Here is a 22378-nt window from a genome sequence, read left to right as displayed (position 1 = left end):
AACTACCAACCCAAGTGAAAGAAAAAGACAAACCAGCCACGCATGGTAGTGCACTCTTAACCTCAGCACTTGGGGAAGCAGAGGCTGAGGGATGTCTGAGGCCAGCCTGGTCTACACAGCAAATTCCAGGCCAGTGATGGGTACATAGATTTTGTTTCAAAAAGTAAAGCAAATAAAAATACACAAAGAAAATGACAAACCAGAAAGAAAAATCGACTACCTTCAAATCTCACTTGTTGAATAAACATGCTTCTCTGCACTCCACTCCAAGTGCATTAATGTAGGCCCTTAGGATTCTCTGCCTTCTACTAGAGCTGTTTTCCTCGGCCCAGTGATGTGGTCATTAGTTAGAGCAATAGTAATGTGGCAGCCAAGTAATCTGCTAATGTGAATATTTTACTATTTAAATGTCACAATTCAAAATTTCTTCTGTAAATCACTCATTTGTTCTGTTTTCTTCACTGGCAATTCCAAGAAGAGAACAGCCAAATTTGAGAACAAAGAAGATTAAAAATTCATTATAGCATCAAAAATCTCTAAATTATGAATCTTACTGAACTATAAAATGGCATTATATCTTTAGTATATACAAAGTAACCTCAATTATTTCTTCTTAGGCAAACTACCTGGATGGACTATGTGTATCCTACCTTTACAGGCAGGGACAGGAGCAATGGCTTCAGTTAGGAGCAAGGGTTGTTCTGAGCACCCACATCGAGGTTCACAACAGTATGAAACACAGCTCCAGAGGATCAAATGCCCTCCAAGCGTACCCAAAATGCATTAGTGCAGACATGGGCAGGCAAATCACCACACACGCACAATAATAAAAGTTTCCCGGCAGTTGGTGAGCAGAGTGGTACACAGGTAAAATTCAGCACCCCCAAGGCTAAGACAAGGGGACCAAGACTTGCAGATCTGCATAACAACACACTGCCACCCAGAGAAAGAAAGTTTATACATCAACCTACAGACCACTTAAACTTTGTTCAACTCAACAACTTTTAAAGACAATTAATTAAATCCCTTCTACTTTTGCCTGTGTGGTAAGTTTACCCAACTTTAAGGAGTTGCTTCTATTTGCCTATGTACATGAGAGAAAAATTCTGGCATGCCAGTGGTCAGTAATTTTTATCAACCTCTTAAGCGGCACAGTGTAACCAAGCGACTGAATATAAGACACTCTGCAAACATCTTGTAAGAAAGCAATGTGTCCACTGAGAGCTTCAAAGTACTCTCCCACACAAGTTTACCACAGCACACAGGACGAAGTTGAGAGTGAGGGGATGGGAAAGGCAGGAAGAACTTTTCTCTAACTAGCAGTACCAAGCCGACCAATTTCAACCACACTAAGACTCATGAGCCTACCAGGTGCAGACACAGAAACCGCTGTATTGACTCAAACTGCTGAGCCACTGGAACGGGTTCCGCTGGAGTGGGGAGCCTGTGATTCTTCAATATTCTGTTCTAGAAAAGGCGTGAACATGAAACAGACTGATCCCAAGACCGTGACTGTCAGACACAGGCCTTCATTTTGAGGCTCTGGGCAAGGAAATTCTTAAGTGTGAAAAGTATTTCCTGAGTAGGTCCACAAAACTGGGTGGTGTGCACATTTTAAAAGGTGCTTGGGAAGCCGGGAGGTGGTGGCGCATGCCTTTAATCCCAGCACTTAGGAGGCAGAACTCGGTGAGTTCAAGGCCATCCTAGTCTACAGAGTTTCAGGGCAGCTAGAGCTGTTACACAGAGAAACCCTGTCTCGAGGGGGGAGGGGGGGAAAGGTGCTTGGGAATCCATCTTTCTTATCTTTACACAAATACATTTCTGCAGACAAATGCAGTTTAGCCTTGTAAAAGCAGAATGAACAGGTTGGCCCATTTTTCTGTCTCCACGTAATATACCATTTCATAAGAAACAACAGAAAAAAGTTCACAAATATGTTAATTAATCTTAAGGGGTTTTGTATAGTTTTGTGTATCAAAACATGTGGTCCATCTCTGACATCTTGTAAACCTCATTAAGGAATTCTTACCCCCGCCCCCCAACCTTTTCATTTGTAGCTTATTTTTTTTAACCAATATTACAAACTGAGCATTATCTCAAGACTTTAGTATTAAGGCAAAAACCACACTTTTCCAAAATGGCTAGGAACATTCATTTCCTATACAATGACAGGTTACCATTAAAAGCAAATAAACTGTCGAAAATAAAGGGGTATTTGACGTATGTGCACTGTTTTTAGTACAGAAAAATAATTAACAGGCTATTATTCTTACTTCCAATGTTAGAGCCAAATAAACACTAGTAATACCCAAATCAGAAAATGCTGGCCAACTGATCAAACAGAAGTGTGGAAGGAAACTATCATATAGATCAGTGTACAGGTGTATAGTATCAGACTAAGAACTAAAATACCTACTATAAAAACAAAATATACAGAAGGAATGTGATACATTTTTAAAAAGTAAATTTCTCTGATAAAGTATAATAAATCTATTTGCTTCCCTTGCGTTAAATTTCTTAAGTTGTTCATTTCTTGTTCCAACAGCATTTTTAACCCCTTGCCCTGTAAAAACCTAATCAAAACCACGAAAAATCTCTAATCAGACCAGATCCGATGGCTAGGAGCTCTTAAACATAATTTATATGACAGTAAACTAGAAAGCTCAACATTTTTCCTTGCAACAGTATACTTGCTTCATTCACTGAGGTTCAGAACACATTTTCTGACTCTTCTTTTTCTTTTCTTTGCTGAGGCAGGGTCTCATTATACAGACTAGGCTAACCTGGAAGATATCTGCCTGGCTCCGCCTCTGCCTCCTGAGTGCTACCATGCCCGGCTGGTGTACTTTGATGATTCCTCCTGTTCTAATCTTTTACTGAAGATTTGAACTTAAGCAGGCATGCTTAGGCAGTATCAAGTCCTTGAATGATCCGTCTCCAAGACGTTTTTTGGCCACCTCCATTCCCAGAAAAAAACGCTGCTCCTAGAGGAAGAATTCTGAGACTACCAACAGCTGCAGTTCTACAGCTTTGTCTTTATGAACATGGCCTTAGGATCCCAGATCACCCCAAGGGTTCTTGGGAATTCTAAAGAGCCCTAGCCTCACCCATCACAGCCCCTAAACTAATCCACCACAGGGAAACAGTTGAAGAATTCTCTGTCAGGGAAAACAGCTTCTCTTAGTTTTCCAATTCATCAGAATGATATTCTCACAAAGGGTCTATCTCAATGTTTAAGACAGTCAGTCAGACAGACAGACAGACACACACACCCAACTTCATAAGTTCAAACCCTATCACCTGAGGTGACAGTACTGAGAAGAGGGGTAGGCCTTATGTTTGGAATTAGTGTCATAAAAGAGTGCTGCTAGCTAGCCCTTTCTACCATTTGAGAGGACGCAGTCTGAGGAAGCAGACCCTCACTAGCAGGCATGCAATTTGCCATCACCATCAACTGGACTTTCAAGGCTCTAGAACTGGAACAAATAAATGTTAACTTTTTAGATGCCACCTGATTTATGGTATTTTGGTATAGCAGCCCAAAATGTCGAAGTAAGACACAGAACGGGGGACATGGATCAGTGGTTAAGAGCAGTTACTGGTCTTGCAGAGGACCTGGGATCAGTTCTCAGCACCTACAATGTGGAGCACAACTGTGTTACTCCAATTCTAGGATACCTGATGCCCTCCTCTTTTGATTGGCCTGCATGGGTTCCTACATACATGTAGTGCACATACATATACTCAGATATGCGCATGTGCACACACTTCTTAAAAGAAAATTAAGTCTGTTTTACTTCATGTATATGAATGTTCTGTTTCGTGCGTGGCTGTTAGATCACCCAGAACTGCGGTTTTGAATGGTTGTGAGCCACCATATAAATGTTGAGAATCAAACAGAACCTGGGTGCTCTCCCTCCCCGCCCAAGCAGGGTTTCTCTGTGTAGCCCTGGCTGCCCTGGACTCACTCTGTACACCAGGCTAGCCTCAAACTCAGAGATCTGCCTGCCTCTGCCTCCCAAGTGCTAGGATTAAAGGTGTGTGCCACCATGCCTGGCTGCAACAAATATTCTTAACCACCGAGCCATCTCTCCAGCCACACATAAACAAACAACCCCCTCCCAAAACCCCACAGGAAAAATAAAAAAGATGGAGGAAATGGGAATAGTAAAAAATTATGGACATAGCATAATTTTTTTTTTTAAAAAACCTCATTAAAAGTATTCTATTTCTGGCCTCTTACAAGGAAGCAGTTGAAATAATTTCACAAAATTCATCACAAGAGTTTCTTACTAAATAAATGATATTTATAAATAACTTGATAAAAATTCTCCTCATACTTTATGTTTGTGAACAGATACATAACATCTCAAGTACAATAAAAACTAAACCTTATTTACATTCTTATTTTTACAGGCTACCCTGGTATGTCTCTGAAACTCAACTGACCCCACGATCTTACAAATTCTGAATATTAACTCTGGCAAAAGCATAATGAGATCAAAGGGTGCCTTAAAGAAAGCACGAGTTAAGCACATGAACATGTCATTCAGACCCAAGGTCCAGTGTCAGTGTTTCAAACGTTCCTATTTAACAATACAGGCCCTAAGTAAGAATCTTTCTGGATCCTGATGCGCCTACCTGAGTATAAAGCATTTTAGTTAATAGAAAAGGAACTCAAGGCTCCCATGTTAAGAAACCCTTGCCTATGAATAAATGCCACTATGAAAGGTTACTCTTGGTTCTTTTAAGGTTTATTGAGCATAATACAAAGAATACCTGTATGTGAGGAAGGCCAGGCATAGCGCTACAAAGACACCATTCTCCCGTGTAGTAAAATGACTTTTCAATTTCCAGTATATATAATCCTGTCATAGTAAACAAACCTAGTGCTTATGAAGAAAACAGTATATTACTGCCAAAAATAAGCAATTTTGATATATAAATTAGATATGTTCAATAAAGAACATTTCCAACATAACCTGCCTACATCGCTACATGTTTAGCACACTGCCAGATTAAACAAAACAGAATTTATATACTGTAAAATCATCAAGACTTTTACAATTACTTCTTCCTCATGTATGAAAATGTCTGACCTTAGGGAATTTTTTTGACATCTGTATTTTGATCAAAATGACTTTTGCTATCACTTATTACTCTGTTTCTATAAGGAGTGTATGTTAAAATCACTTATGCAACCATTGTATACAAATATGAAATTGAGATGAAATGCAAAGAAAGGGAATTTACAATTCAAAACAAGTATCTTGTCCCATTTAGCATTCTAAAAAAAAAATCCTCCATTCCATCTCTCAACAACAAAAACCTAAACAGAATGGCCTAAATCTACAAGTATTAATAAACACAAAGTTATGAGCCTAGTACACCTGGAAAGTTAACACACTAAGACTAAATTACATCATATACAAGCATAATATACTTTTAACAAAACCTGCAATCCATAAAGCCTGAACATTAGGAGCCACAGAAGGGCCAGCCTCAGAAGAGACCTTGTCAATTTTGTTTTACAGGTGAAGTGATTAAAATGAAAGGGTTTTTGCCCATTTTTTAATTCAAATTATCAGGCTGAACTACATCTATGGTCTTCTAACTTCTCTTTCTCAGACAATCTAACTGCAAGTAGAAATCCAATTACTGCAAGACAAAACATCTTTACTTTTTCCTACCCCCTCCCTACACACACACACACACACACACACAGAGAGAGAGAGAGAGAGGGGCAGAAAGACAGACAGACAGACAGACAGAGGAATATAGCACTCGAGGGGCCTAGGGATGCAGCAGGGAGGTAAAGAACTTGACCAGCCCGTGCAAAGTACAGGTACAGCAGAAATTTAATTAGCCCTTTACTGGCAGTAAACATTTCAGAAACATAAAAAGCAAACACAAAATTAGCAGCTGCTTTAATGGCAGAATAGAGGACGGTTCAAAATTGGTGAATAATAAACGTTGAGTTAAATGTGTGCCAACTGAGGAAACTACTGTGATTACTGGGAATTACTAGCGTGTGAATCCCCACACGCTAACTCACACAACCATAAAGAGAATGTGTATGTATTCCTTTGATAGTCTTAAAGTGGTTGATCCAAAAAACCAAAGCATAGGGTGTGAGAATACTCTTTATTCTGTTATACGGGTTAAAAAAGTTAGTTCATCCTAACTATATTTTACGACAACTTTATAATCTTGCAGATAAAAGTCTTAACGTTGTTCTATTTCTCTAAATAATTGGGAAGGAACGTATCGAATGGAGGAACAAGCTTGGCTCAGCAAAATGGCTGTAGCACTCACGCAGGAGGATCAGCAAACCAGGCTCCATACTAATCCTGTACACATATATAGTTAAATATTCACCTAAATACCTGACTTCTCTCAATCCACGCCCACCCGTTCTCCAAAGCAGCGAGTGCTGAGGGCTGCTTTAAAAGAAAAAAAGAAAAAAGAGAAAGAAAAAGAAAAACGTACTTCAAAGTCACAGCCGCTGTAACCGTGGTCAGCTAAGGAAAGAAAAATTTTCCAGAGCTGGAAATAACCTTCAGGCACCGCAGGCGACAGCACAGCAACGCCTTTCCTGCCCGCTGCGACACCCGCCAGCAGCCACCGCGCAGCGGCGGCCGGAAACAAGGTCGCCCGCGAACGTGGGCAACGTGAGGGCCCAGGCGCGCGGGGCGGGAGGGGAGTGGGGGGGGGAGGCCGAGCTTGCTCCCATTTTGTCGCCAGGACGAGCCTCCTACCTGAGGCCGGGGTCCGTGCGCCCCAGCTGTCGCGCGGTACAGACCAGCTAGGCCGCGACAACGCCCAGGCCCGGCGTGGCCTCCTTAGGCCCGCAGCCTCCACCCCGCCCGCGCCACCGACCTTACCCTCCGGCAAACAGATGCACCAGCGTGTCCCTATGGCTCATTCTCTCTTCTGCATGTCCTCCGGGCGCAGAGGCGGGACTCGGACCCAGCAGCCCGCCACGGCCAGCGGCGAGGGTCGAGACGGGGCGGGGGTTGGGGGAAGAGGACGCCGGCGAGCGGGCGGAGCCGCGGCTGCGGAAGGGCCACCGGCGAACCCACTCCCGCGGCGTTCCTGCTCCGGCGAGCTCCGCCAGACTGCGCAGCCCGAGTCGGCCGAGGAATCGGAGGTCCCTACATAAACAGAAGCTCCGATTGGTCTAGGTGGCGTGACGTCACGACAGTCGCACACCTCTTTCACGTGATCGCTGAGGGGGGCTCCTCAATGAAGGGCCGCGGGGCAGGGCGGGAGTGCTTTCACCGGTGTAGTAGATGAGCAGGCTCGCCCTCGCACCTGATCCGCTAATCTGGAAGGCTGCCGAGCCCTTGCCACTTGTCGTTATTTTTAATTTTTGTTAACTGGTAATTATTTTCAATACAGATGAACCTGCAAAACAATATAGATACCAATATGCTAATCACACCGAAAGAACAACATTATTATTATTATTATTATTATTTCATACAATGCCCTTCCCATTTGCAGGGGCCCCACCACCCTTTCCAGCCTACATGAAATTCTCCGGAGACACTTTCCTATCGGCATCGCTTCCTTCACAAAGTCTCCAATTGCCTTAGCTTTCTCCATGTTTGACGTGCACCTAAATCCCTACAAAGCATACAGCCCGCAAGTGTTCACGCCGCAGTAGAGGACGTCAGCAGCGCTGAGTCAGTGCCAGTGATGTTGTGTGCCTTCTTATTTTGATTAGTATCGTTATTGGGGCAGGGGCGCGGGAAGTCGAACTCCTTGCCCAAGGTTACCGAGTTCATCCCAGAACAGCTGGGATTTGAATCCAGGAGAGTCTGACTTCAGAGCTTTCCCTGTTTAAAAAAAAAATAGCTGTATATTGGAGCAGAGAAGGAAAGGGCCCCCGGGGATGGGGGTGGGGGTGGGGGATGGGGCAAAAACTAGGAGATCAGACCCCAAGAGTGACAACTCTGGCCAAATGCCAAAAATTCCGGCATGACATCCAATGGGTATCTCTTTATATGGACGTTTTGTTGAGACACAATTCCCATAACGTATAGTTGTTGGGACGTGTGGTTTGGTGGGTTGTTGTGTATTTTCCTGGTTGTGCAAGCTTTACCTACTCAATTCTGGAATGCTTCCTCACCCCAACGCAACCACGTATCTGTCAGTAATCACTCCCGTCCTCCTCCTCCTCCTCCTCCTCCTCCTCCCACAAACTGCTGATCTATTTTCCATCCCTCAGGTCTTGCCTGTGCTGCGCATTGCACGTGAATAGAAATAACCTGATGTGTGGCCTTTGGTGTGAGGAGTTGTTCACCGAACAGTGTCCTCCAAACTCACTTGAACCCTAGCAGGCTGCATGATGGCTGCTCCGTTACCTTTCCAGGCTGATATTCCTTCCTTGACTGAATATGATCCACATTAACTGAATGACCAGCCGGGTCCTTTCTGCTCTTGAGGCTGTTACCAAAGCTGCGGCTGAGAACACGTTCTGTGGGTGTGTTTCTGTACAATAACAGTTATTCCTAGATCAGTGACGAGTCGGCGTTGCCGTTTCCTTTTCCATCTCTCTTAGAGGCCACTGTGGAGCAGACTCTGACCAGGCACGTTCTGGCTGAGGCGGGGTGCCGCCCAATGGGGCACTGAAGTCAGCAAGGACTCAAGGCATGCCGGGTCCACAGTACCAGAAGGTAACATTTCGGAGAAGAGGAAGTATGCACTTATGTCTGAGCTGCAGATGGAAAATCCCAGGCTGTAGCTTCCTTATACAGTTTAATCTCCCTGGGGGTGCCTTCCCATCAGCCACTCTGTGACTCTTACACTCAGCTATGTACACTGGTGACAGTCAGAGGGAGTACTGGAGGTAGATAAGACCCTTGTTGCAAAGGTGGATTTTCCCTTTAGAGAACCAAATGTTTCCTTGTAGGAAATACTGTATCTGGGGACCCAAAAGCATGCCCAAGATCCCCCTGAAAAACCTCAATATTTAAAAGATAATATATATATATATATATATATATATATATATCAATCTATTTTGATCATATTCTTTTCTCCCTCGATTCCTCCCAGATCCTCCCTACCTCCTTGTCCACCCAACTTCATCTTCTCTCTTCCTAAAACAAAACAAAAACAAAAAATGACAATCAGAGCAAACAAAAACCCAAGTAAGACAAAACACACCAAAACAAAACAAAACAACCCCCCCCAAAAAAAACAAAAAAAAAACCAAGTCCACAAAAAACCAAAGCTAACCAAACAACCAAAAAACCTATTTTTTCACTGGGCAACTCCTTCTGGGCATGGAGCCTGTCCTGCAGTGTGGATGATGCACCCAGTGGCGCTCCGGTGGGGAAAGCTGATGTTCCCTTTCCTAGCAGGCATCATTTGCAAATAGCTTCTTGCTCAGGGGTTGAACTTGCTGTCTACTTCTCCTTTTCAGTGCTGGGACACCTGCAAATGCATCATATATTTCAAAATAGGCAGCAGTGCCCCTTGAGGAACACTTGGTGTTTTAGTGTCAACATAACTTAAATGTGATAATAATTACTGACATCTCAATAGGTGTTACAAGATGAAGAAAGAAAACAAAATATCGGGCTTAGTGTATGTGCATCTAGGTGGAAACATGCTCTTAACAAAACAGGATAGAAGCACTCATGTCAATCATAATCCATGTTTTCTGCAATTAGTCACATGGCCTCAGCTGGTATTTGTAACTGCTTAACCTCTACTGTTCAGACTGTGTTTCCCTAACCCTTATCAAGCACTTCAGCAGGGCTGGCTTTTTTTTTTTTCCAGGAGGGGTGACCCACATGTTCCTTCCTGAAGGGTCTTTGTGTCATCCTGCTTGTATAGTTTCCCGCTGAGTTTAATCATAGCACATGGATGCCCATGTGCCCAAGAGATGCCCTAAAGCAGCGGCCCTAAAGCAGTGGCTCTTGACCTGCTGGGGTCAAGCAATCTTCCTCCCCCCTCCCCCGAAGACAAGGTTTCTCTGTGTAGCCTTGGCTGTCCTGGACTTGCTTTGTAGACCAGGCTGGCCTCAAACTCACATTGATCTGCCTGCCTCTGCTTCCTGAGTGCTGGGATTAAAGGAGTGTGCCACTACATTCGGCATCAACCCAACTTTTTACAGGGGTCACCCAAGAGCACTGGAAAACACAATTATTTATATTACAATTCATAACACTAGCAAAATTATAGTTATGAAGTAGTAATGAAAATAATAATTGTATAGCTGGGATCACCACAATGTTAGAACTGTGTTAAAGGGTCACAGAGTTAGAAATTGAGAACCACTTTAGGGCCTAAAGCATCTCCTGTACTCCAGACAGAATCTTCCTCGCCTCTATTATGAAGAAGCCATCCAATTTCCCCTTAGCAGTCTGGCTCAATCACCTTTCCTAAGACTGTTATTCCATTCTTTTTTTTTTTATATTTATTTATTTATTTATTTATTTATTTATTTATTTATTATGTATACAGTGCAGGCCAGAAGAGGGCATCAGATCACATTATAGATTGTTGTGAGCCACCATGTGGTTGCTGGGAATTGAACTCAGGACCTCTGGAAGAGCAGTGAGTGCTCTTAACCTCGGAGCCATCTCTCCCTGCTATTCCTTTCTTAAGGATACCAAAGCCCTGGGTGGCCAGAGGGACGGCTAAACTTTCAGTTCAATAGATGATTCTTGTGTCTCCAGACAAAATTGTTCCACTGCCTGGAACCAAAACTTTTAGGCCAAAAGAAGTTAAAGTCACGGGAACAGGAAGCAAAAATATTCCTAATGGGTCGATAGGAGTGATAATGAATGAAACCATTCCCTCCCCGCACCCCCAATCCTGGCTATGGGAGAAACTGTACCGCATACTGGATGCTGATTCAACGTATATTCTCGACAATGCTACCTTAGCCCTCCAAGCTACTGATACCTAAATGGCATTGTAACTGTGTCTTCAAAAGGCCATTCCAAGGGCTTAGGGCTGGTGGTTTTAGGAAACTGGCCACTCTTCCAGGATCTGAGTTCAATTCTCAGCACCCACATGGTGGTTCACTATAACTGTAGTTCAAGAGGAACTGACATCCTAGACTCACACACGCAGCATATGTACACACACACACACACACACACACACACACACACACACACACACGGACATTACTGCTTCCAGGTAAGGTGGAGGAGAAAGTTTACTGTGGATAAAAGGGAGATCACAGCCAGAGGCAGGGACATCTGGGAGAGTCCAGAGTAAAGATGACCCTAAACTAGGCTTTGTGAGGAGATGAAGGATGGAAGGAGGGGGAGAGCCAGAGAAAAGCTGCCAACCAAGAGGCACAGCCTGGGCCAAGAGACTGGCATAGCCAAATGACAGCATTATATAGGGGCCTGAGGAGCTGTGGGGGAAGAGGGAGGGAAGCCCAGCCTAATGTCTGGGCTGGAGAATTCAAGGTAAGGGGCAAGGTATGCCAGCCAGGAGGGCCCTATAGAACGTAGGGACTGAGGGATGCTGGGAGGAACTGGCAGCCAGTGTCTGCTTTGTTATGTTAATGAGCACCTCAGTTAGCCATTTGCCCCAGGTTTGAAACCTAACAATACATATAAAATTTTTTTGTGTGTTAAATTTTTTTTAACATACATCTCTGTGAGTTTGAGGTCAGCCTGGTCTACAAAGCAAGTCCAGGTCACACAGAAAAACCCTGTCTTGAAAAACCAAAAAACTATTTTTTTTCTATCAAAAAGCAAAAGTAGGTCATTTTATAGTTCTAGCCAGTGAGATATTTCAAGATGGTGGAGAAATAGGCTAAGACCAGTGGATTCCATGAACATGGGTCCATTGTTGAACTTACCTGGCTGTGGAAGTGAGTTGTGTGGTCAGAGACAATGCCATGTGGAATGCTGTCGTGGTGGATAAGGCATTCTGTAAGTCCATGGATAGCAGTTTTGCCAGAAGCATTACATTCAGGAAAGGAAAATCTGTAATTAGAATAAGTATCATTTCCAGTAAATACAAACGATTGCCATTACGAAGAAAGAAGTAGCCCACTATTGTCAACTAGATCACTGCCTGGGCACCGCAGAGAGTGGTGTGCCATATCAGGACCTCAATGTCAGTCTTTGCTGTTGACAGATCTGGCATTCAGCTGCAGCTGTAGCCCTGTCAGCCTTGGTGAGTGGAAGTCCATATTGTTGAGCCCATGGATGATTCTGCCACCATGTTTTTCTTCGTGGGACCATTGGGAAATGACAAGGATGGATGGCTGGGGAAAAGGTTGGCTGTCCACTGTGGGGACAATTTTGGAGTTTTGGTTCCTTTAGAAAAATACAGAAATAGCCAGGCATGGTGGCACACACATTTAATCCCAGCACTTGGGAGGCAGAGGCAGGCAGATCGTTGTGAGTTCGAGGTCAGCCTGGTCTACAAAGTGAGTCCAGGACAGTCAAGGCTACACAGAGAGACACTGTCTTAAAAAAAATACAGAAATATTATGGAGGGTGTTTTTGTTTTAATCCCAGGTGTGGGGATGTGGAATTGTTTCAGAGTGTCCACAGCAGCTGACTATGATTTGCCTCCTGTTCTAGAAAAGGTGTGGTTTTGGCAGATGCAGATAGTTTCTGTGATTGTGTGACATTTATAATTCTGCAGACATTTTAGAGAGCTGTTGGGTTGTTGTTTGTTGTCGGTGGTGGTTTGTTGAGTAGTTGTGCTCAAAGAAGAGAGAGCAAGAAGAAATTAGATCTACTGGTGGCAAAGATCAAACTCACCCCAAGGAACTCGACGCTCCTAACCACCAGGACGTGGTCTAAGGATAACATTGCCCGTTTTCCTTTCTATCCCTCTTTTTCCTCTCCTACCTAGTATTAGGGGGTTGAAAGGATAGGAAAGGGGTGGAGAATTGTGGAAGAAAAAAAATCCATAAAGTAACCAAAGGCAGCTACAGCTTGGTTTGTCAGATAATACCAAGCTGATGATGGGCAGCTCAGGTCACACACTGTCAAACGCTCAGTTTCCACTACAGCTCAGTAGTAGGCTAAGAGCTATCTCTAAGGGAGAGTATTGCTGGTAGATGACGGTAGAGCCTTGTTCTGAAATCCCAAGGGTCTCCTTTGTGACTCATCTATGATCCTTTGACTGGCACCATTGGATTTGATGGGTTATATGGTCCCAGTGGTAGCTCATCCTGAACAGGAGCCTGGGCCTGTTGAAGAGCTTTTCTTCTGTCCCAGAACCCGCTCAGAACTAGCAGCTCTGTGAGTCCCTTGGTATATGGGTCAGAGTAACACACCCAAGTGAGGAATGTGCTGTCTCTAGAACAGAGATAGACCCAGTAATGTGGTGCTTCCTTTTTGGTGGTTGGAGGCTGTTGAATTTTGGTTGAATTTATTTTCTATCCTCTGATGTGCATATGTGTTACCCAGTCTAAAGTGATTGCTACTTCATGCTCACTTGGTCCACTCAGCACAATGCCATCAGTAAAGTGCACCAGAGTGATATTTTGGGGAATCGAGATACTCCAGATCCTTTGCACTTAAGTTATAACACACACTGGAGACTTAATATGCCCTTGAGGTAAAACTGTAAATGTATACTGCTGGCCTTGCCAGCTAAAAGCAAATTATTTCTGGTGGTCTTATGGACAGCTATAGAGAAAAAGGGATTTGTTAGATCAATAGCTCCATGCCGTGTACCAGGAAATGTGTTAATTTGCTCAAGAAAGGATACCACAGCTGGTACAGCAGCTGCAATTGGAGTCACCACTTGATTGCATTTTTGAGAAGCAATTGTGTCTCTGTCTTCTTCACTGGCCAGGTAGAAGAGCTAAAGGGAGATGTGGTGGGAGCCAACATCCCTGCATCCTTTCCTCCCCCCTTTAAATTTTTGAGACAGTTTCTATGTGTGGCCCTGACTGTCCTGGCATTCACTTTGTTGTCCAGGCTGGCCTCGAACTCACAGAGATCCACCTGCCTTTGCCTCCCAAGTGCTGGGATTAAAGGCATTCGCCACAGTAAGTCTTGATAGAGGCACTAATTTCTGCAATTTCTCCTAGGATGTAGTATTTGTTTTTAATTCACTATTTTACCTAGTAGAGGTAACTTCAATGGCTTCCATTTGGTGTTTCCAACCATAACAGCACATAAAAAGGTGTTTTTCCTTCCAGCCCCAATTCCTGGAAAAATGAATCTGAGACTCAAAAATATATTTACAAGTACCTAGGCCATATAGCTAGGCTTATTCCCTGACTAGCTCATAAGAATATCTCTTTTATTCTAATCTTTGTTCTGTCACCTTGCTGGTTACCTCTGCTTAGGCTCCATGCATATCCTCCTTCATGTCCCAGGGCCAACCCTCCCTTGACTGGATCTATCCCAGCATCTTTTCTCCTTCCCAGATGTCCCATCTTCTCTTCTACCTTTTCCTATGGGTCATAGGTTTTGTTTCTTTGTTTTTTTGAGACAGGGTTTCTCTGTGTAGCCTTGGCTGTCCTGGACTCACTTTGTAGACCAGGCTGGCCTTGAACTCACAGCGATCCGCCTGCCTCTGCCTCCCCAGCGCTGGGATTACAGGCATGTAATATATATATATATATATTCCATCTATACAGTCTGGAACTGGAGAAATAACCACAGGATGAGTTCTGCGGACCCATACTAGACTCACTGTGAACCAGACTTCAACCCAAAACAACAGTTACCCTTGTAAAAGGCCATAGTTTCCTCTGAGAAAGGACCGCGGAAAGGCTAACAGTAAAACTTACAGGTATTTTTCAAGGTCCTTCCACAAGCGGTCCTGACCGTACCTTCATTCAAGGGATGCTGGCACGAAAACTGGCTCAAGTCTAGATATTGGTTCACAGACTGAGGTTCCCTCTCGCTATGATCCAGTGGGGTCTGTCTTTCACTTGTCCGAGCATCTTTCGGCTTAAACAGATTAAACAAAAAGGCGTGGGGCTTCAGTATCTAATTCATTCCTGGAAACACCACGACGGATTGACTGATTAGCCAGTCCCAAAGGTTCATGTATGGCGTGCCACCTTAAAATTCACTCTGTCTGCGCTACGCATTATTTGTTAGGCCATTACGGACATCGCTTTGGCTCTAGGGCCCTGCTGCCCATTACGATAATTATGCTCGCTAGCCTTTGGTGATTTAGTCCTACCATCTGGCCTGCTCCTCTGGGCCCAATCAAACTCATCTCATTTAATTCGTCCAGCACTGTCTCCAGCCCTAAGGCCTGGCACCAAGGAAAAGAGTGACCGCAAAGTTCTTCTAATGTGCTGGTACCCCTCCCGTCCTTCTGGGTCGTATAAATCGGTGTAGAGCACAGCTTTTGGGCCTTTCCAATGTGGAGGATGAGGTTTTACACAGCGCATCCACTCTAGCATTGCAGTTTCCCTGAACCTTACCGATCCATCCCTTCATCAACACTAAGCCAAGGGACGTCAGGCATCTCTTGCTCCTTTTCAGTCGGCCACCTTTTGGTAAACGTCTCAGCCAAACTAATCAAACTTTTCACAGCCTTTCTTGACTGTACAAGCTTCCACGTTGAAGCCTGAATCTCCATTCAGTGGGCCCATATCAACAAACTCAGCCTGATCGAGTTTTCTGTTCCTCCCACCATTATCCCACACCTTAAAATCCATTCCTATGAGCATCCTCCCAGTCTTCTACCTCCTCTCTCTAGGAGCCTGTTAGCCTTAAGTCTGGTTATAGGTCTAGAGGCAACTTTTGAAGGGCCCTGAGGGACGTCAGTGTTGTCATGCCTGGCATCTCCTTCAGGGAAAGCCCTGGCTGTTCAGAAAACACTGAAGGGTTAATTTCTCAGGCAAAGGCAGAAAGGGCAATACTGCAGGGAGTGGGTGTGCATCCTTTGCTAAGGGAGGGGAACGGCCACTTCCCTAGGTGAGATCAAACCCTTGAGAATCTAAGGCCGTGGTTCTCAACTCCCAAAGGGGGTTGTATATCAGATATAGTGCATATCAGATATTTACATTAAGATTTATAGCAGCAGCAAAATTATAGTTACGAAGAAGTAGCAACAACATAAATGTATGGTTGAGTCAGCACAACATGAGGAACTGTATTAAAAGGGTTGCAGCAGTATGAGGATGGTTGAGAACCACTGATCTAAGAGTTCAAAATTCTCTGGCCCAGCCTCCCACACATCTCTATGGCAAGCTATAAGACTTTTTTTTTTTTAACCATCAGTAGCCTTACTTTAACCACAAGGCTAGGACTGGAATTTTTGCTGTAACTCAGCCACTTTTATAACGAGAGCTTCTGTTTGATTTTCCACAAGTTGGAGTCTATGGCTACTGTAGAGAAGATTCTCTTCCAGGGGGGTGGGGGGTGGGGGCTTGAAACCTTTAGACTGTTCATGAGCATCCGGAGCCAGTCAATTGTATCAAGAAGTTAATTCTTTTTCATTGTTACTATCCTGAGATGTTCCAAGTTGGTTAATGTTATCAGGAATCTCAGTCTTTTGTCAAGTCATGCAGAGATGGGACAGCAACCAGATAGCATCACTTTCTCTTTTTCCACAGACTGTCTAAAATCATGAATAGTCAGGTGTGGTGGAGCATGTTTTTTATACCAGCACCCAGGAGGCAGAGGTAGGCAGATTTCTTGAGTTTGAGGTCAGTCAGGAAATTTAAAAAAAAAAAAATTGCTGCTTTGGTTTTAGTTGATTCCAGATGCAATCAAGTTGACAACTAAGATTAACCATTCTGTGTCCTTACCTACTGAGCCATTTCACTGCCCCTAAGTCTTTATTTAACAAAACAAAACAAGCAGACAAACAAAAGTCAATGTAGTCAAATAAACAGTCCAGATCAAACAGAATGAGGAAAGAATTTGAATGGCCTTTATAAAACAAAACAACAAAAACAAAAACAAACAAACAAAAACTGACTTAAAAAAATAAATGGTCCTACTGGGCCTGGTGGCGCATGACTTTAATCCCAGCACTTGAGAGGCAGAAGCAGGCTGGTCTACAAAGTGAGTCCAGGGCAGCCAAGGCTACACAGAGAGACCCTGTCTCGAAAAAAACCAAGAAAAAAAAATGGTCCCAAGTTCATGAAAAATACATTTAATGTCATTAATCACCAAGGCAATAGAGATGAATATCAAAATGAGATAATGACCGCACAGACTTTAAAAAGCCCCAAATGACAAGGATTGATCAGGTTTGGAAACGTTGGAGTCTCACTTACTGCTGGCAGGAATGTAGACCATTGCAGCTTCTGTGAAGGACTTCATGGTGCTTCCTCAAAAAGTCAAGCAGAATTTCCACAGCCTCCGGCAGTTCCACTTCTAGACATACACTAAGACATGAAAGCAGGCACCCAAAGAGACGACTGGGTGCTCGCAGCAGCAGCAGCAGCATGCAGTACAGCTAGAGGACTTTCCCCAGCTACAAGCACACTAGTAGATGAACTACATATGTTGTATGCATGCAGAGGAATGGTACTCATCCTTAAAGGGAAAGACACTGTGACACAGGCTGCAGCATGGAGGAACTTTAAGGGAAATTAGCCTGACATAAAAAGGCAGATGTTTTGTGTTTTCACTAGTATAAAGTATAGTCAAGCCACTGAAAAAGAAAGTAGGGAAATGGTCACCAAGGGTAGGGGAAAAGAAGGGACAAGAAAGGGGAGGTGTTGCTTGACGGTTACAGAATTTCAGTTTAAGATGATAGAAGTGTTCTAGGCATTGATAGTGATGACGGCCACACAATAAGAGTATTAAACCCATGGCTTTGCACAGGCTAGGCAAGCTCTACACCACAGAATTACATGCCGAGCTCTTGCTTTTTTCAGCCAGTCTTACTACATATATTAGGCTCACCTTCAACTTGCTATATGCATCCTAGGCTGGCCTGAAACTTAAAATCTTCCTTTCTTATCTTCTGAGTGTTGGATTTGCAGGCATGCACCAGAACACCTAACTCATGAGGATGCTTAACACCAATAAATGTTATCTTCCATAGTGGTTGACATGTAAAATTTTATATTGTATATTTTTAGCCACAATAAAAGTATGTAGGCAGTGCACATGGTCATAAAGCAAATATATACTACTATGGAAATTATAAGGAAAAATATCAGACCCCCTAACCTTCCTAGCTCTTCATTTTCATCTCTATAAGTGCTAGAGAGAGAACTTAGCGGGTAAGAGCACTGACTGCTTTTCCAGAGGACCCGGGTTCAATTCCCAGCAACCACATGGCAACTCACAACTGTCTGTAACTCCAAGTTCTTTTTTAAAAAATATTTATTTATTTATTTATCTATTTATTTATTATGTATACACTGCTCTGCCTGCATGTACATCTGCAGGTCAGACAAGGGCATCAGATCACATTATAGATGGTTGTGAGCCACCATGTGGTTGCTGGGAATTGAACTCAGGCCCTCTGGAGGAGCAGTCGGTGCCCTGCACTTCGGAGCCATCTCTCCAGCCCTAACTCCAGCTTCTGACACCCTTTCACAGACACACATGCAGGCAAAACACCAATGCACATAAGATAAAAATAAATAATGATAAAAAAAAAAGATTTTGCTTTTAGCTTTAAGTTCCACATCTCTTTCTCTTTTTCTTAAAAATAAATGAAAGGCAAAAATCACAAGAGACGGAAGCAGAATTAGATGCCCCTAGGAGAGAAAGGTTGTAGGAAGTTTAAACTTTAATGCGGATGAAGGCCAGTTTGGGATAATGGGAAAATCTGGAAATGGTGATGGTTATATAGTGATATGAATCTGCCCTTGACTGAGACGGGTCAAGATGGAAGCCAGGCTTGGTGGCTCAGTGTTTTAAATAATAAAAAATTCAGGTTCAGTAGACAGATGTGCTTAAGCAGATTTCAGGAGATCTGGTCCTTCCTTAAGGCCAGCCATTCATAGCAATGGAAGCTGGACCAAGAGACTCAATAGCGCCTGCAGATCAAACACGATTTCTCATCTCCATAGACATTATGCAGCGTTTTTTCAATCAGTGGGTCACAACTCCTTTGGGGTCCCATATCAGATACCTCGCATATCAGATATTTACATTACTGTTCATAACAACATCAGAATTACAATTATGAAGTAGCAATGACGTAATTGTATGGTTGGGGGCCGCCATAACATGAGGAGCTGTATTAAAGGGTCACAGCATTAGGAAGGGTGAGAACCACTGCACTAGAGCGTAGGATCTCTGAGTTTTGAGGGGGGGGGTGGTCACTGAGTTTAGGAGAGAAGACCTCTGAGCTTAACAAGTTAGTGAGGGGCCTAGATAGGTTATAAGGCTGTAGTTTAGGAAGTCAGTCCTATGGGGCTGTTACATGGTAGGAGTTTGGCAATCTGGAGAAAGTATTGTAAGGTGTGGCTGATGTGCGTAAGGTGTGGCTGATGTGCATAAGGTGTGGCTGATGTGCAATATCAGGAACAGTCGCCGTGATCTACTATTTCAGCGCCTGTGTGTGCATGGTAGGGGCGGTGTCCAGTACGGTGGTGGCACTCCGCCTTTAATCTCAGCACTGAGGAGAAAGAGGCCGGAAGATTCCTGTGAGTTTGAGACTAGCCTGGTCAACATGATGAGTTCCAGGCCAGCCAGAGTTAACACAGTGAGACTGAGACTGGGTCTCAATGTACACACACACACACACACACACACACACACACACACACACACACACACACACACACGAAAGATAGCTAAGTAGTTAAAAGCACTTGCTTGTTCTTCCATAAGACCTGTGTTTGGTTCCCAGCACCCACATGGATGACATACAACTGTTATTCCAGATCCAGGGAACCTGTCACCCTCTTCTGGTCTCCTCACTACACACATGTGGTATACATGCGAACAAGCAGGCACACACATACACATAAAATAAGCAAATCTTAAAAAAACCAAAACATTTTAAAAACTTAAATTAAAAAAAGAGGCCAGGCAAGACAACTTGACAGGTAAAATTATTTCCCTCCAAATCCGATGACCTGAGTTTGATTCCCTGAAACTCAAATAGCGGAAGGGGTGAGCTAACTCAAGCTGTTCTCTGACTTTTACACACATCCCGAAGAAGATGTGTGGTCCCTGTCTTAGTTAGCATCTCTGTTGCTGTGATAAAACACCGTGGCCAAAGGCAAGTCGGGAGGGGGTTGGCTTCCACTTCCACATCATAGTCCATCACTGAAGGAAGTCAAGGCAGGAGCTCAAACAACAGGAACCAGGAGGCAGGAGCTGATGCAGAGGCCATGGAGGGATGTTGCTTACTGGCTTGTTCTCAAGGCTTGCTCAGCCTGCTTCTTAGAGATCCACGACCACCAGCCCAGGGATGGCCACGCCCACAATGGCAGGGCCCCTCCTCCACCAATCTCTAACTAAGAAAAGGCCCTACAATTGGATTTCTGGAGGCATATTCTCATTCCCTCCTTCCATATGGCTCTAGCTTATAACATGTTGACATAAAACTAGCCATGACACCCCCAGTAATAAATTAAAATAAAATAAAAGTGGGAGACTAGGGGAGATGGCTCAGGAATTTAAGAGAGTTTACTATCTCATCAGAAAAGTTCAGATTCGGAACCTAAGTTAGGAGGTTCACAAATGCCTGTTAAATCTAGCTCCGAGATATCTGATAACTACTTACACACACACACACACACACACACACACACAAATTCAATATTATTTTGTGGAATAGGGAATAGAGAGAGGTGAGGTCCAAGGAGTTTATGGACATTTATTTCTATTCTGGCTACTTTTCGATGAAGTTTTCTCCTGTGCCGGTTGGTCAGATGGTCATGTTGGTATCTGTATTCATGCATCAATAAGATGCCAGCCACTCGCATCCATGTGGCATGCTGGCCAGCAGGCCTAGAAAGGGGCCAATTGTTTTTGAATAGGAGTTTGAGGTTTCCCTGAAGGCCACAGTGGTAAGTGGAGTCAGCTGAAGGATTACTTTTCCAAGAACCCACTGGAATGGCACTAAGTTCAATTTGTAACTGACTTAAGTTCTTAAGTTCCAGGTGTGCTGCTCCCAAGAGCTGATTTTATTACAGAAAAATGAACTGAGGCCTGAGAGTTTAGCAGAAGTGGGGGGTAAAAGAGGCCAGGTGGGGTTCTGTACAGAGATTAGAGAGGTTTAGAGATTGGGATTTTATGTATTTATTTTATTTTTAAAATTTTAATTTACTTTTGTTTTATGTGCATTAGTGTTTTGCCAGCATGTATGTCTATGTGAGAGTGTCAAATCTTAGGGTTACAGACAGTTGTGATCTGCCATGTGGGTGCTAGAATTTGAACCTGGGTTCTCTGGAAGAGTAGTCAGTTCCCTTAACCACCGAGCCATCTCTCCAACTCGGGATATTATTATTATTATTATTATTATTATTATTATTATTATTATTATTATTATTATTATTATTAGTTTTTTGAGACAGGGTTTCCCTGTGTAGCCTTGCTTTGTAGACCAGGCTGGCCTCGAACTCACAGTGATCCTCCTGCCTCTGCCTCCCAGTTGCTGGGATTAAAGGCGTACAATCATCATACCCAGCAAGATTAGGAGTTTTTAAACTAGCCCCAGTCTTCTGAGTGGATCAACATGGATGAAGAGGCAGCATATTAAGTTTTCATTGGGAACACCAAAAGATGTCACCTCTACCTCTTTTTACATCCAAGGTCCTAGGTTTTCTAAGCTACTGCTGAGATAGAGCCCAGAAAAGAGAGCCTGTTGGGAACAATAGGCCATATGGCCAATGTTCAGCCATCTTGTCAGAGTCTGTACCTTTAAGTCTCTGTTTTTCCCAGAGCTTGCCTTTCACCAGAAACTAGCTGACCCTGTTGTGGGTTGGCAGTTAGACTAAAGACAGATAGAGATGGAGCAACTCTGTTGTGGTTTAGCAGTTAGATTAGACAAAAGAGGGAGCCAGATACCCTGTGTGGCAGGACATTATGACCCTGCCTGGAATTCCCTGTGTTTTGAGAAAAGCCTGCAGCTGGGTTGCTATAGCAATATGCTTCCCTGCCTTCTGTCTTATAAAAGCTGCTGCCTGATTAAGTTTGAGAGCTTGATCAATCAGACTTGCTCTCCTTCTTTGTGTTTTGCATTTTCAACAGGTGAACTTCCTCCTGAGTTTTAGTCAAACCCCGCAGGCCGGGGTAAGAGCCCAGAACCTCAACAGTAGGGTTAGAGTACAGAGGGGTCAGCAGAACCCCAGCAATGTGGGAAAGCCCAAGAAGCCACAGAACCTCAATGTTTTCTATCTATCTATCTATCTATCTATCTATCTATCTATCTATCTATCTATCTATCTATCTTTCTACCTAGTATAATTTTTGGTATTTTATTTATGTATATGGATGTTGTGCCTACATGTCTGTGCATCGTGTGTGTGCCTCGTGCC

At 43.6% G+C, this 22378-nt stretch overlaps 1 protein-coding gene across 1 annotated transcript in view; it reads right to left on the bottom strand.

The window, feature by feature from the left end:
• Nucleotides 1-7152, bottom strand: part of SLC25A36 (solute carrier family 25 member 36) — a 33593-nt gene extending 26441 nt beyond the window's left edge. Inside the window, exon 1 of the mRNA XM_084754557.1 lies at nucleotides 6885-7152. Coding sequence (XP_084610683.1) covers nucleotides 6885-6925 — 41 coding nt within the window. The 5' untranslated portion in view covers nucleotides 6926-7152. The remainder of the gene's footprint in view (nucleotides 1-6884) is intronic.
• Nucleotides 7153-22378: the final 15226 nt, after the last annotated feature.

This window comes from Acomys minous, assembly GCF_964271855.1.
Source record: "Acomys minous genome assembly, chromosome: 13".
NCBI lineage: Eukaryota > Metazoa > Chordata > Mammalia > Rodentia > Muridae > Acomys > Acomys minous.
Note: the sequence above shows the minus strand (reverse complement) of the source record. Positions and strands in the feature narration are given on the sequence as shown.